This window comes from Petaurus breviceps, unplaced genomic scaffold, assembly GCF_028583685.1.
Source record: "Petaurus breviceps papuanus isolate PSGF00001 unplaced genomic scaffold, PetGlider_PUasm1.0 38, whole genome shotgun sequence".
Classification (NCBI taxonomy): Eukaryota; Metazoa; Chordata; class Mammalia; order Diprotodontia; family Petauridae; genus Petaurus; species Petaurus breviceps.
The window spans coordinates 95,053,923-95,068,995 of NW_027186304.1; the positions used below are offsets into that span (position 1 = coordinate 95,053,923).

General features: G+C 37.4%; 1 protein-coding gene across 2 annotated transcripts in view; it reads right to left on the reverse strand.

Annotated features, from left to right (window-relative positions):
• The window catches only part of ZNF704 (zinc finger protein 704), a 367,044-nt gene that overhangs the window by 88,350 nt on the left and 263,621 nt on the right, over positions 1 to 15,073 (reverse strand). For both annotated transcript variants that reach the window (XM_069100169.1, XM_069100170.1), the window contains exon 3: positions 3,236 to 3,339. In XM_069100169.1, coding sequence (XP_068956270.1) covers positions 3,236 to 3,339 — 104 coding nt within the window. The remainder of the gene's footprint in view (positions 1 to 3,235; positions 3,340 to 15,073) is intronic.

Here is a 15,073-nt window from a genome sequence, read left to right on the forward strand (position 1 = left end):
CCAGTTGACATAATTTGTTTGCACCCCAAGCTGGATCCCCTGTTTTTCTTTCAGAGGCAAGACAGGTCTGTGCCGGGCTAAGAAAATGCTTGTGCAGCTGGGGTCCTTTGCTGATAAGTAGACACTCTCATCTTCATAGTCTAGTGATTTCCAAGAAAAAAGAATGTGGCTTTTGTCATCCACTTGCTCTTCCCCTTCAGGAGGGGTTACTGTACCTTTCCCCTCCCATGCCATGCCCCTTTCTAGAAGGGCCTCCTCCTCCTTTTTCTGTACTGTCATAAATATGCAAACTTCTGTAAGGACTGTGAACTCTTTGGGTTCCACAGGCATGTCCATTTCTCTTGTAATAAACCTGCTTCTCCTGACTCAGACTCTGACTCAGAGTACCAAAAATTAGCATCTGTATCTTAGGAAGGGTGTCAGGAGGTCTAAATCTCAGGATGGTCTGAGATTTACGAAAGCCAAGGAAGACAGGAAAGTTTCTTCAACTATGATGGTGGATGGGGACAGAAAAAGCAACAACAAAGAATGGACTGGTCAGACGACTGGAATAGATAGGACTATGACAATGTATGACAGAGAAAGTTAAACTGTTCAATCCTAATTCTGGTTCTGTCTTCCCAAAAATGAAAATGATATTCAGACCAAGAAGAATTGAACAAATATGGATAACAGAGGCAGGGGTGATTCAGTGGGAATCGTATTGGATCTGGCAGAACTAGAGTTTAAATTTATACTTCTCAGAACCTTGTACAAGACAAAGTGACTTACACAAGCCACAAGCCACTGGGTCTCAGTTTCCTCATCTGTAAAAGGAGAGGAGTAGAAGCAATCAACTGCGTCAAATCCAAGTAGAATGGATCCCTGCAGGTTGCATATTGACTTAGAAAAGCCACAAGTTAACATTATTCATGTTGTATTATATTTTTATTTATTTTGTTAAACATTTCCTAATTATATTTTGGGGCGGCTAGGTGGCGCAGTTGGACAGAGTGCTGGCCCTGGAGTCAGAAGGATCTGAATTTGAATTAAAACTCAGACACTAACTGTGTGATGATGTTTGTCTCAGTTTCCTCATCTATAAAATGAGCTGGAGAAGGAAATGGCAAACCATTCAATATCTTTGCCAAGAAAATCCTAAATGGGGACATGGAGAGTTGGACACGACTAAAAGTGACTCAAGAATAACAAATTATATTTTAATCTGGTTGAGTCTTCACAAGGGAGTTAAGGTTGCTTGTAGACATGATAAGTAACTTTGACACCTCTGGACTAGACTACTTCTAAGACTGTAGTTCTAAACCTGTGATCTTGTGTGAATTAGGGATTGAAACCCGAGGCTAGTGAGGAGGTAGTAAGTTAGTACCCAGATGACCTAAATGAGGGAGTTGCTTTGGCTGTGTTATATATGATAGAGAGGATGACTAATATATTTAAAGATAGCACTGAGATATGAAATGGTATCCCAGTAAGCTAGAAATAGGGCCCACATCTAATAAGATGAAAATGAGTAAGAATCAATCCTAAACCCTACACTTAAGTTAAAAAAAATCAACCACAAGTCCTATATGAGGGAAATGTGGCTAGACCACAGTTTATGTAAAAATGACTCAGGGATTTTAGTGGACTGCAGACTCAATATAAGTGAACTGTAACATGGCAGAGAACAAAAACTAATATGATTGGTATCTTACTATATAGAAGCATAGAACCCAGAGTAAATGATTTGATTGTCTTATTGTACTCTGCCAGGCTTTGGCCATTGAAAGATTATTTTGGCACTGGTTATAAACAGTGGTTTGAAAGCTGGAGAGAATGGAGGCTGTAAGATCCAATGGGAAGCTTTTATAAAACTCTAGGAGGGGCTAATGAGGGCCTGTATTGGGATTGTGGCAAAGGGAGTAAAGAAGAGGGATGGCTATAAACAATACTATAAAGGTGGGATCAATATGATTTCATAATTAATTCTACAGGAGATGTGAATGAGAAGAAATAGTCAAGAGAATTCAAATATTTAAAATATAGATGCAGTGTAAATGATGGTACTAGGCAGAGAAACAGTAAATGAGAAGAGGGAGTAAATTTAGAGGAAAAGATTATTATTTTGGTTTGGAATATGTTGATGTGGACATTTTAGACTGAATTCCTTGAGGGAGTTCTGAGACTGATTTTTTGGTGTGGTTGTGTGTGTGTGTGTGTGTGTGTGTGTGTGTGTGTGTGTGTGCTTTTCTTTGTACTCTCAAGTGCCTGGTACATAGGAAATGCTTAATAAATGTGATGTGACTGATGTGGCTCAAAAGAGAAGTTAGGGTTAGTGCTATGGATTTGAGAGCTATGAGAGTGAATGCACCTGCCTAAAGCAAACATAGGGTTGATCTCTGATGGACACTTTTTCATTAAGGGGTTAGAAAATGATCACGAGGAGGAAGAGACAAAGAATAGTTTCTGAATCACTGAAAAACTATAGCTATTTTATTTTTAATGCCAAAGTCTCCTTATTTACTTATTCCACATTAGGCACTAGTTTAAACAAAGTTTTTTGGGGGGCAAAATCGTCTACATAGAGAAAAAGGAAGAGAACTGGGAGGCTGTCTCTGAAGTCAACAGAAGTGAGAATATCCAACAGGAGAGAGAGATCAGCAGATTCAAAATTTGAAGAGGCCAAGGTGAATAAGTACTAAAAATGAAAAGGAGTTATTGCATCTGGTAATTAAGGTCATTAGTGAGTTTTAAGAGAACAGAACTAAGACTACTGGGTAAAAATTAAAGTAAAAAATTTATTAACAACTAAGTGCTTTAATGAATTTTATTTTATTTATTTTTTGGAGGGCAACTGGGGTTAAGTGACTTGCCCCCAAGGTCACATGGCTAGTTTGTGTGTGTGTGTGTGTTAAGTGTCTGAGGCCGGATCTGAACTCAGGTCCTCCTGACTCCAGGGCCAGTGCTCTATTCACTGTGCCACCTAGCCGCCCCTTTAATGAATTTTATTAGAGAATAAATTCTAACAAATTCTCTAATAATTTTATTTACAATTAAGTACTCTTCAAAAAATGGAATGGGCTACCTCACAATGACATGAATTTCTTATCATTGGAGTTGTTTGAGCACAAGGACCAGAAGGCCACATTTAAGGGTTATTTTGGAGGGGAGTCATGCTTGATGACCTTTAAGGTCCCTCATAGCATGAAGATCCTGTGTCTTTAAAGTAACATTTTCCCAAGCATCATACACTTACCATTTGGCCGTACAGGAGGGCTTCGAACCAAAGGGCTGGTGGACAAACTGGTTAGTACCATTGCTGCTGTTACTTTATCCATATCCAGTTCTTCTGAAGATTTCCTAAAATAAACAAAGCAAAGGATGAGACAACACAGGTGAGGGCATCACACTCAAAAAAAAAAAAAGAGAGCATCATTGCAATCATTTATCTGCCTGATGAGGCTGCCTTGGTTCATGAAGCTTGGTCAATCAATTAGACTAAATGGAAAAACAAGATGATAGTCTTTCGATTAGTATAATGACTACTGTGAATCATTGTCCACTTGAGTTTAGACTACTAAAGAGGTTAATATTAGGAAGCTGAAATCACATGGTATAGCAGGAACTGTCTAAATCATGCCAATTGCTTGAGAAAACTCATTAAAAAAAGGAAAAACAATATGAAGTTAACAAGCCACATATACAATATAGTGACCTTTTTCCTATGTAGTTTAAATTCATAGGTGTGTTATATAATCTGTAAAAGCAATGAAATCTTGAAATAGTTTCAGAGAGGAATTTTATAGTACAATGAAAAAAAAGAGGCTTCCAAATTAATTACAGATCAGATAAAATTTATCATGCTGTTTAAACTGAATTTAACCTGAAGTCATCCACTTATTAGCTGATATTTATTACGAGCCTACTTTGTGCAAGGCCCTTTACTAAGTCCTACAGATTTAAGACAAATTAAATAGTCTGCAATCTTTGAGGAGCTCACATTCTACCAAACATTGATTTAGAGAAGGAAAAGATCTCAGCATCCCCCTCCAAACCTAAGAAACCACAAAAATTACAGCAAATCAGTCAACATATAGAAGCAATGGCCATGAGGATATTTAGCAACTTTGATTCTATAGTGATTTTTATGCAAACACCAAAATAAACATGGTAGGTAGGATCTGGGATAATCGACATTTTTTAGTTATTTGTGCAGTGGTAATGATATGGCATAATTTGGAATACTTCTTGTGAAAGTCTGTTCCTATCTAACAGCCCCAACAGGGATGCTCTCACTGACTGTTTAGAATATTCTCATAAAAAATTAATATAGAAGAGAAGTCAACACATGGGTAGATAGTTATTGACCATTTCTTGGTCGCTTTTTTGGTAGTAGTAATGTTGAAGACTTTTCCCATGCCTTTGGTATATCATCCCTCTTTTATATGCTTTGAGATTATCCCCTCAGTGCCCTCAAAATCATGCTGTGTCTGGCATAGATCTCTTCTGGGAATAATTGGTCTCATTCAGATGCTTTTCCTAGACTTGTTTTCTTCAGTACTTTTTATATCTCCTCTATAAGGACATTTGAAATGATTGGAGTAAAGTGTGGAGGCTTCACTGTACTTGATAATGAAAGAGAGTGTTGGATTTAGCCCCCCCCCCCCAATAACTTTGTAGGTCTTTTCCACCTTTTGTCTGTTTTCCTCCTTTTTAAGTTTCATCCTTAAATGCCCTCAGGATGACTTTGCTTAGCTGAGTCTTTGCAAAACTTTCTTTAAAGTAGTTCTGTTCTCCATGCTTCTTTTTCATAATCTTCTATCATCCTTCCCTGTAAGACTTTACAAAGGAATTTATATTCTAAACTAGTGTGGGCCTCAGCTTCCAGTGGTCTTTACTTGGCAGGTAGGTTAACTGTTTTAGTATTAAGGTTTTAAATTTTATATTGGTTAAATCTGCAAAATTATTACAATCAGTGTCAATGTCCCTTTTTCCATCCCTAAGAATATGTATATGAATATATATTTATGTATCCCCACATATAAATACAATATACAACATATATATGTATATATACATATATGTGTATATACACATACATATAAACACACATATATTTCACAGAAGTTAGGTGGCACAGTGGATAGAGCGCTGGGTCTATAGTCAGGAAGACCCGAACTCCAATCCAGATTTAAACACTTATCATCTATGTGATCCTCGGCAAATTACTTAATCTCGGTTTCCTTCAGTTTCTTCATCTGTAAAATGGGGATAATAATAGGACCTCCCTCGCAAGTCTGTTGAGAGGATCAAATGAGGATACTTGTAAAGTGTTTAGCACATTGTCCAACACATAGTAAGTGCTAATATAAATGTTAGCCATTATTCCAGGGTTGTTGTAAGGATCAAAAGAGATAATATTTGTAAAGTGTTTAGCACAGTGCCTGGTACATAGTAGGTGCTTATTTCCTTTCTTTCTTCATGTGAGTTCTATATGACTATATTGTAGTAATTATTTTATAAGACTTCCCACACATGTAAAATCTCCCTAAAGATGCAGCAGCTTATGTGTGCGTGCGTGCGTGTGTGTGTATCTGTGTGTATGTGTGCACGTATCTCATTTTCCTTTATGTTTGTTCTCTCAGATACATACAAGGCAGCAGGATAGAAACATTTTCATTTCATTACACACACTACCATATAATTACTGATTGAATGTGGCTACACCTTCAAATACTTATAATTAAACATGAAGACATAAAACACAAATTTGAATTTACTATTCTCTTGGTAACTGTTGCAAAGGGCTTCCCAATTATCTGGGTCATTGACAAATAATTTAATTAAATTTAACAAATATTTATTAAACATCTGGGTCAAGGTGATAGGTTTTAGAACTGGAAGGGACTTTAGAGCTCTTCACTTTTATAGATGAGAAAAACTGAGGCCCACAGAAAGTAAATAGCTTGCCGAAGGTCCCTCAGGCAGCAGTAAAGTCACAGAGCTGGATTTTGAGTCTCACGCACTAGATATCAGGTTCAGTACCCTTTCCATCATTTCATTCAGTCTATTACATGTAAGGGACAAAACTACAATTTACGTTAAATTTTTTTTTTCCAGAATTTGAAACTAACTTTGAATCAATTACGTACTACAACTTTCTTAAAGGCTTAAGATTCTTTTCAGATAATTTAAAAGTTTATGATGCAATGGTATCACTTCCTTGGCAATATCTCTTTCATTAATTGAACATCATTAAATAATACTGTATCTAAAGCATAAGGTTAATTTTCTCAGATGGTCCCAGAATTTTAGAATAATTGCAGCTAAATAATAAACAGCGTCAGTTCTTGAAAATATCACACTGTTACTTAGTCTTATCTTTTATTTTTTTAAGTTAATTTATTTATTTTTAGTTTTTAACATTCACTTCCATAAGTTTTAAATTTTCTCCCCCTCTTTCCCTTTCTCCCTCTGCAAGACAGCATGCAATCTAATATAGGCTCTACATACACATTCCTATTTTCACATTAGTCATGTTATATAGAAGAATTATAACGAATGGGATAAATCATGAGAAAGAAAACAAAACAAAATTTAAAAAATTTTTTAAAAAGAAAATAGTCTGCTTCTTTCTGCATTCCAACTCCATAGTTTTTTCTCTAGATGTGGCTGGCATTTTCCACCATGATTCCTTTGGAATTGTTTTAGGTCTTTGCATAGCTGAGAAGGGCCAAGTCTATCAAAATCAGTCATCACACACTGCGGCTGTCACTGTGTACAATGTTCTCCTGGTCAGTTCATATACGTCTTCCATTCCCCAGTTGATGGGCACCCCCTCATTTCCCAGTTCTTGACCACCACAAAAAGAGTTACTATAAATATTTTTGTATATATGGGTGGGTCCTTTTCCCATTTTTATGATTTCTTTGGGATACAGTCCTAGAAGTGGTATTGCTGGGTCAAAAGGCATGCACATTTTTATAGCCCTTTGATCATAGTTCCAAATTGCCCTCCAGAATGGTTGGATCAGCTCACAGCTCTACCAACAATAAATTAGTATTCCAACTTTCCCACATCTCCAACGGTTATCATTTTCCTGTTTTGTCATGTTAGCCAATCTGATAGGTGTGATATGGTACCTCAGAGCTGTTTTGATTTGCATCTCCCTAATCAATAGTTATTTTTTAGAGCATTTTTTCATAGTTAGTCATACCTTTTAAAGAGAATATTTTCTGCCTATTAAATGAAATGCATCAAAACAACATTATGTTATTGGTAATTAAGCAAATTAAGAACAAGTCAACAGAGATATTCATGGAAGAAAAAAATTTCTTAAATTGGCAAAAAAATATATCTTAGTGATATAAACAGTTGGTTCAGCATCATTGGAATCTCATATGAAAGAACTATATCTTAGAGTACAGAGCAGAAGACTTTAGAATGAAAAGGGGCTTTAAAGACCAGGGGTGGGGAACCTTCGTCCTTGAGGCCCTCTAGGTCCTCAGATGCAGCCCTATGACTATCAAAGGAGGAAATTGTGGCCTGGCTTCAGTGACTTCCCCAAATCCCCAGGTAGTAAGAGTTAGAGCTGAATTCCAAACTCTTTCAAGTCCATCATTCAATCCACAATACCAGATTCTTTACAGTTAACTGAGATTTAAGAAACATAACACGGGAACCAATCTACACTAAGACACGATCAGCTGTCGCTGTTGTTGTTTAGTCATTTTCGGTTGTGTCAGACTCTTCATGACCCCATTGGGGTTTTCTTGGCAAAGATACTGGAGTGGCTTACTATTTCCATCTCCAGCTCATTGTACAGATAAGAAAACTGAGTCAAAGGGAGGGAGAGAATTTAAAACTCAAAAGCTTACAGAACTGTATGTTGAAAACTAAAAATAAATTAAAAAAAAGAAAACTGAGGCAAACATGGTTGAGTGACTTGACCAGGGTCACACAGCTAGGAATTGTCTGAAGCAGGTGTTGTGAAGTGCTTAGAGTTTGGTAAGATTTTGAAAACCAGGTTATTTACTGCATCCCAGGCCATTGCCAGTTGTCTTGACTTTTTTTCTACCACTGTACTTAGATGACTCCAGAAGAGAGAGTGAGGCCAGTGACCTCTGCAACTCTGCCTCATTTAAATCCAATTTATATGTGAGTCAAAACACATCACCCATACCATTTTACCATTTTCACCTTCCTCAAAGTCCTGAGCCAACAGACAAGAGGAACAGCAGCAGGTATGGGTACACTGGGAATTGTAGTCACAACCCTGCCCGAAGGAGGCCCAGGCCATAGAGTTGTTTTCTCAGGGGACTGAAGGTGCAGTGGGATTTGGCATCCCCCTGGGTGTCTGAACAGCTTTTTTTAAGGACTGTACTGTTCACCCACTGGAGTGAGGAAGGAGCTAGAAAATGTGCCCTACAAATTGTCTGCTTCACCTAACCTAACCCTGACCTGCTTACCATGACAAGCAGGGATATCACCTTGTGGTCAAAACACACAAAAAAATATACAAAAAAATTTTTGAAGATGATTTCACACACCATTGGTACATGGAATGTGTGCTTATGGACAACACAAAAATCCTATAGACCTGAAAGACTTAATAGCTCTTGCTGTGAGAGAACTCAGCAGGTATCACATGCAAACAGCAGCCTTGAGTGAAACAAGACTGGCAAATGAAGGTTAGCTTACAGAAGTAAGAGTGAAATATGTGTTTTTCTGGAGTGGCTGCAGTGATGGGGAATGCCAAGAAGCTGGCATAGGTTTTTCTTTTCTTTTTTTTTGGAGGGGGAAGGCTGGGCAATTGGGGTTAAGTGACTTGCCCAAGATCATGCATCTAGTAAGGGTGTCAAGTGTCTGAAGCAGGATTTGAACTCTGGTCCTCCAGACTCCAGGGCCAGTGCTCTATTCACCGCACCATCTAGCCACCCCACTGGCATAGGTTTTGCAATGAAAACTAATCTAGTCAACAAGTATGCCTCTGTAGCAGCAAGCACCCCAGTGTCCCCAGGGTTCTTACAAACAAACACAGGTTCTTAGATCTGCTTTTCTAAAGGAAAGCAACTCAAAATGGGTTAACAATCTTGCTTTAAACAATCAAATATATAATTTACCTTGTTCAGGGGAAAAAGTCAGCACCCCGAACTTCAGAGAATACAGACAGAAGTTACAAGAAAACAGAAAAACATATCAAGCAGACAGGCCTCCAACTGTCTGACCATTCATCCATACCTAGTCAGTTACCAGAGAGGGAAGCATCAACATCTGGGTTTTTCAAAGCCAGGGGGCTCTCAACAGCTGCCCAGCGTCTCATCTGGTCAAATCATACAACACTTCTCAAAGTGAGCCCCAAAGCAAAGCCTCACATCAGGGTTTATAGCCTTCTCCTGGGTCAGAGAATGTCACAACCCTCTTGACCCACTGCCCAATCACAAAGTATCTCCTGGAAAACAAGCCTCCCACCACAGGCTCCAGGTGCAGTGAAGATCTTAAAAAGTTACATTCCTATAACAGCCTCTCAAAAGGAGTAAACAAGAGGCAATGTGATTGCCACTTGTAGGAAAGTGCCATGCCACCATCATCAATGTATATGCTCCCATTGTGATGAACCTTGATGAAGTCAAAGAAAAATTTTCTAAAGACCTGGAGATCCTCATCATCAATCTGCCAAAAAAGGACAAGCTTATACTACTGGGTGACTTTAACACCAGAGCAGGTATAGACTATCAGCCATGGTAATAAGTCCTTGAGAGGAATGGGGTCGGAAATAGCAATAGCAATGGTCACTTACTACTGAAGGCTTGTACATTTCATGACTTTCTCATCACCACCATTGTCTTCTGTTTACCTAAACATGATAAAACATCCACTATGTCCTTGTAAGGAGAAGAGACAGCCAGGATGTGAAAGTAACAAAGGCAATGTGTGACACAGGGGATAGTCTAGGAATAGGGACTAGACCTGTTTTTTCATTGTCATGAGAAACTTCCAGATGAGGAAATTCACACTACTAATGTGTCGGCCACTTCTCTGCAACTTAATTGTCTTGGAAAGTTGGCAATAGCACTGAGAGGTAGTTGTGATTTGCCCCGGGTCACTTATCTATGTGTAAGATTTTTCTGGCACCAAGGTCAATTTTCTATCTACGACATCCTAGTTACCTCTTTTAAAATCAGATAATGCTTTTAAATGAGCATTTCATGGAGAAAGTTTTTTAAAAAAATTATGATACTATGCTTTATATGATAGGCACATTCCTGAAAAGTTTGCAAAAAGAATCTTATTCTAAATATATTAAAGCATTTTGGAAACTTTAAAGTACTATATAAGTCTACTTATCATCATCATCATTATTGGAAATTTACAGTAAATTCATTTTTGAAGTAAGGATCTTATCATAATACAAAATAATCATTTCTTTAACCATCCATTTTTATGTTTAGATTTTCCCAATGCAATTTCTTTCAGTTAGCATAACTGTAGTGCTAAAATTGTACCATTTATTCAAGCAAATGATTTCCTAAACTACCTAAATTTAGAGGCAGGTTACCAGAATTGCATCATATGATACATAAAGAGGTGTTTTGAGATGTTGGTGTTAGATTAAAGACCAGGGCGACAATGATTGAATGACTGAACTCTGGGTGAGTAGTCAGCTGCTGCTTGCAAAGTTTATCAATGTCTGTGGTTCCCTCTGGGTGGCCAGATGTTTCTACTTTCAACAGAGTCATGTCACCTCTGAATGCTGCTGGAGTGCTAGCGTGGCAAATATAAACAGAGTCTTATATCATTTCTACTACCCAACTAAAGTGAAGAAATGTTTTGGACTCAGGAGAGCTCTAAAAGACATTTATCTGCAATTAAAGTGCTGAAGGAATAAATGGAAACTAAAATGAATAATACATTCCCTAGATTAGCAACTAATCCAGTTCCTTAGCAACTACTGAAAAATCTTTTGCTATCTGTCTAGACCAAGTTCAATCAGTATCAAAGCTTGTGATAAACTACAAAAAGGAGGGGGTTATGTCTGAAAATTGAAAATAGGACAGATTTCAAAAAAAATATTCTACCTTGTCAGAATATTAATCTTTAACCTTGGAATATTAGATAGCTCAGGTTCTAAGTGTAGTGCACAATATTCAATAACTATTGAATTTGATTCAGCATCAAAACTTAATGCCCTCTAGAAAGGTATTCTATAACATATGTAAAAATGATAATAATGACTCATGATTTATTCTCTGCTGTTAGTTAAGTGTTGGGGTGGAAGTGGGCGTGGGGATGGGTTATGAAGGAAAAATAAAGTGATCACTGACACTGTGGGCTTGATCCACCTTTCTTTTTATTTTTTTTTCATCTCCAGAGTCTAGAATATAGATGTATGATAAATGAATGAATGAAAGAATAGCAGACCTAGACAATTCAATTCAATTCAATAAACATCAAACAACTACCACCTACTATATGTGCTAGGAACTCTTCTAGGCTCTGGTTATACAAAGATAAAATGGAAGCAATTCCTGCCTTCAAGTAATTTACATTTAGAGTGAATACCTGCCCCCTTTCTTCAATCTCACTTTTTTGGTTTTAATTGTATAGATAATGAAATAGAATCACTTTATCATCTTTCTTTATCTCTATGGACAAGAATCTGAAACTGAAATAGAATATTTTTGCATATATTTCATATATTACTGTTTATGTATGCAAATATATCTTGCACTTCACAAGGGCCAAGACAGGTGGAACAGAGACTGGGGAAAAGTAAGGTTTAATTCACTACATACATACAGATGAACTGAAATTTACTTGCCCCAAACCCTTGATCCATGATGTTGCTCTCTGATCAAAATATAATCCACAGAAGCACTGAGCTTGACTTTGGCTGTCTCTCTGCTGAAATACTTATATGGCTTACGTGCAACCTGTAGCCTCTCTAATCTTAATTTTTATGGCAAATTTTTGAATGTTGAAATCTATTAGGCACATGGGAAAAAGGGGATAATCATTTAGGAACATGTCTTCTAATGATTTTTATTGTTCTATATTCCTTTAACAATTAAAAATAAAATCTAAAATAATAACTATTTGGAATGTTAAGGGGGTCCTTGAACTTGTCATCTGAGTTGCCATAATATATGGTTAGTGAACTCTTTGCTCTGATTTTGGATTCCACATGCACACTCATTTCTCTTATAATAAATCTAGTTGCAACATAATGTCTCATGGACTTGTAATATTGTTTTTGGTTAACAAACATTTGAAGGAGGATTCTTTTTTTATATTACTATAACCTTTACACTATTTTAAAAGAGATTTTTTTTTTGACATTTGCTGATTTTTTTAAAAAAGGAAAAATTATGAAGGTCTCCTGAGTATGGGGGCTGACCATTACCAAAGTTTTCAATTTGGAATTCCATGCAGTTCTAGTTGATTCCAGTAATATACTTTGCTCAGCTGAGCCAGAAAGGTCTGATCATCTTTGTCAAGAATCTAATGTCTATGGGGCAGTTAGGTGGCACAGTGAATAGAACACCTGGCCCTAGAGTCAGGAGGACCTGACTTTAAATCCTAGTTCAGACACTTGACACACTTACTAGCTGTGTGACCTTGGGCAAGTCACTTAACCTCAATTGCCTTGCCTTCACCCCTCTAATAATAATTAAAAAAAGAATCTGAGGTCTCTCTTCCACTGGCTGTTTTGCAAATCCCCTTGTGCTTCAATGATAACTACTACCATTTCCAATCCTCCAGATTTACCTGAGGTAGGTGGAGATGGTAGGAATATTATTCTCTTTAAGGAGCAGGAAATAGACTGTGTGGGGAGTAGGAGGAAAGATTATCTTAGATTTAGGAAGAGTCTCTTGAACTTTGTACTTTCCCAATTTGGCACCTCTAGGGAGTTCTTCTGACATGCCACTCCAACCTCTAAATAATATGCAGTAATAGCAGAAATATATGAATGAATGGATGAAGAGGCATTTTATTCAGCACTTACAATATGCCAGACGTTGGAGATACAAAAAATAAGGCAAAAATAGTCCTGGCCCTGAACAAAACGTAAGAGACTAATGGGAGAGAACACCTATAGAGGAGTGTTGGTCAAGGTTTTGGTTTGAAAAGTCACAGGCATAGCGAGTAGAGTCATGGAAAAGTAGATTGGCAAACTCCTTCCAGCAGCAAAAGCAGTAGCAGTATTGATTTGATTACGGTGCCATAAATGGAAGTGTGGAGTAGGAGGAAGGGTGGGATGTCATCCTGAGGTAAAGCTGCTAGTAAGAAGATGGTAGGGAAGTAAAGTGAGGCATGGATGAAACCTCTTGTCTGATATACTGGGCTACATCTGAAGTACTCTCTGACCAGGACCTAGGGAAAGAGGTGGGGTGGGAGCTCCTCTCAGAAGAGGCTAGGAAGATGGAGGACAGGGTGTAGAGGGAAAAAAAATAATAAACAAATATGTTAATAATAGCTAAGAATTTATATAGAGCCAACTGTGTGTCAGACTATTAAGCACTTCATAAATATTATCTCATTTGATCTTTATAACAACCCTGGAAGGTAGGCATTATTATTATTATTCTCATTTCACAGATAAGAAAATTGAAGCAGAGGTTAAATGACTTGCTCAGGGCCACACAGTTAATAGATGTATGAGTCTGGATTTGAACTAGGGTATTCCTCACTCAAAGCCCAGAGCTCTATCCATTGTTCTTGGAATTTTGCAAAGTGCCATATATTCATTATTTATAGATCCTTCCCATAACCCTATAAAGCAAATATCACAGTTACTATTATCCTATTTTTTTTTTATACAATTAACCTCAGGCTCAGAGGAATTAAATTACTTTCCAGTGGTCAACTAACTAAGCACTGGAAGTGTGATTTGAAAATAGGTCTTCCCTGACTCTAATTATAATGCTATTTCTCACCCTCTCCAGATGACTTACAGGTCAAAGCAGCACAGCTACATATTTCATGCTCTAATAAAGTCAATGTGGGGGTTTATCAAATGTTGAATAGTTATTTTAGCTCTTCTCCTCTGACAGTATGCGCCTTCACCATCAGTAGATGTCACAGCGAAAAAAAATGGTGATTGTGGAATCAGACGACTTGGGTCCCAATCTAAATTTTGCTATATGTTCCCTGTGTGATGAAGGTTATTGAACCTCTCTATAAAATGAGAGGGCTGGACAATAGAACCTCCAAGGGCCCTTTCATACTAAATCTGGTATCCTATGATCCTGAGAGAAAAGGTATATTCAGAAACCCTTTCAGGACAGTTCCATATATGAGGTTTGCTTTATATCTGTACCTAATATCTAAATACCCCAAGAATCAGTGATTTTGTCCAAGTGGGTCTTCTCTCTACTACTGAGATTACAATCCATGCCTGAGAAAATGGGAATTTCTATGGCCAAAATAATTCATTACCTTGTAAACAAAGTGGTTATGAGCCCTTATTTACATAAATGGACACAAAATAATAGTTTATTATATATACAATTTTAGAGTTTTAAAAGCCCTTTCCTTTCCACAACCCTCTGGGGTAGCATTATTTATCCCCATTTTATAGGTGAACAAACTGAGAGTCAGAGGGTAATTTGCTCAAGCTCACTAGTGGTGAGCTACTCAAGCTACTAAGTGGTAGTCAGGCCTTGAACTCTGGTTTTCTTACTCCAAATCCAAAAGTCTTAACATTATCAGATGACAGAATGTGACGTGGAACACAGCCAACAAAAGAAGACTAACAGCTTGTTTACCTCTCAGTCTTAACTTTTCTTTTAGTTTTGGCATCAACTTTGAGCCAAACCACTCTCAGCATCAGTCTTGGACTAGACTATATTCTCTGAATTATATGCTTTCTAGATTTATTTTCCTTCTTAAAATTGCCCCCAACAAAGTAAAAATTTCAAGTGGCATGGGAAGCAGTCACGGAGGTTAGAAGCACTGAACAGAAAATAGAAGACATAATCCCAAGATTTATTTTTTATTCCAATCATTCACTGCCATCTCATATCTTGGGACTGGCCATTTCTACAAGTCTTTGAGGAAAAATCTAGTATAGCATCTACTAATTAATAAAATG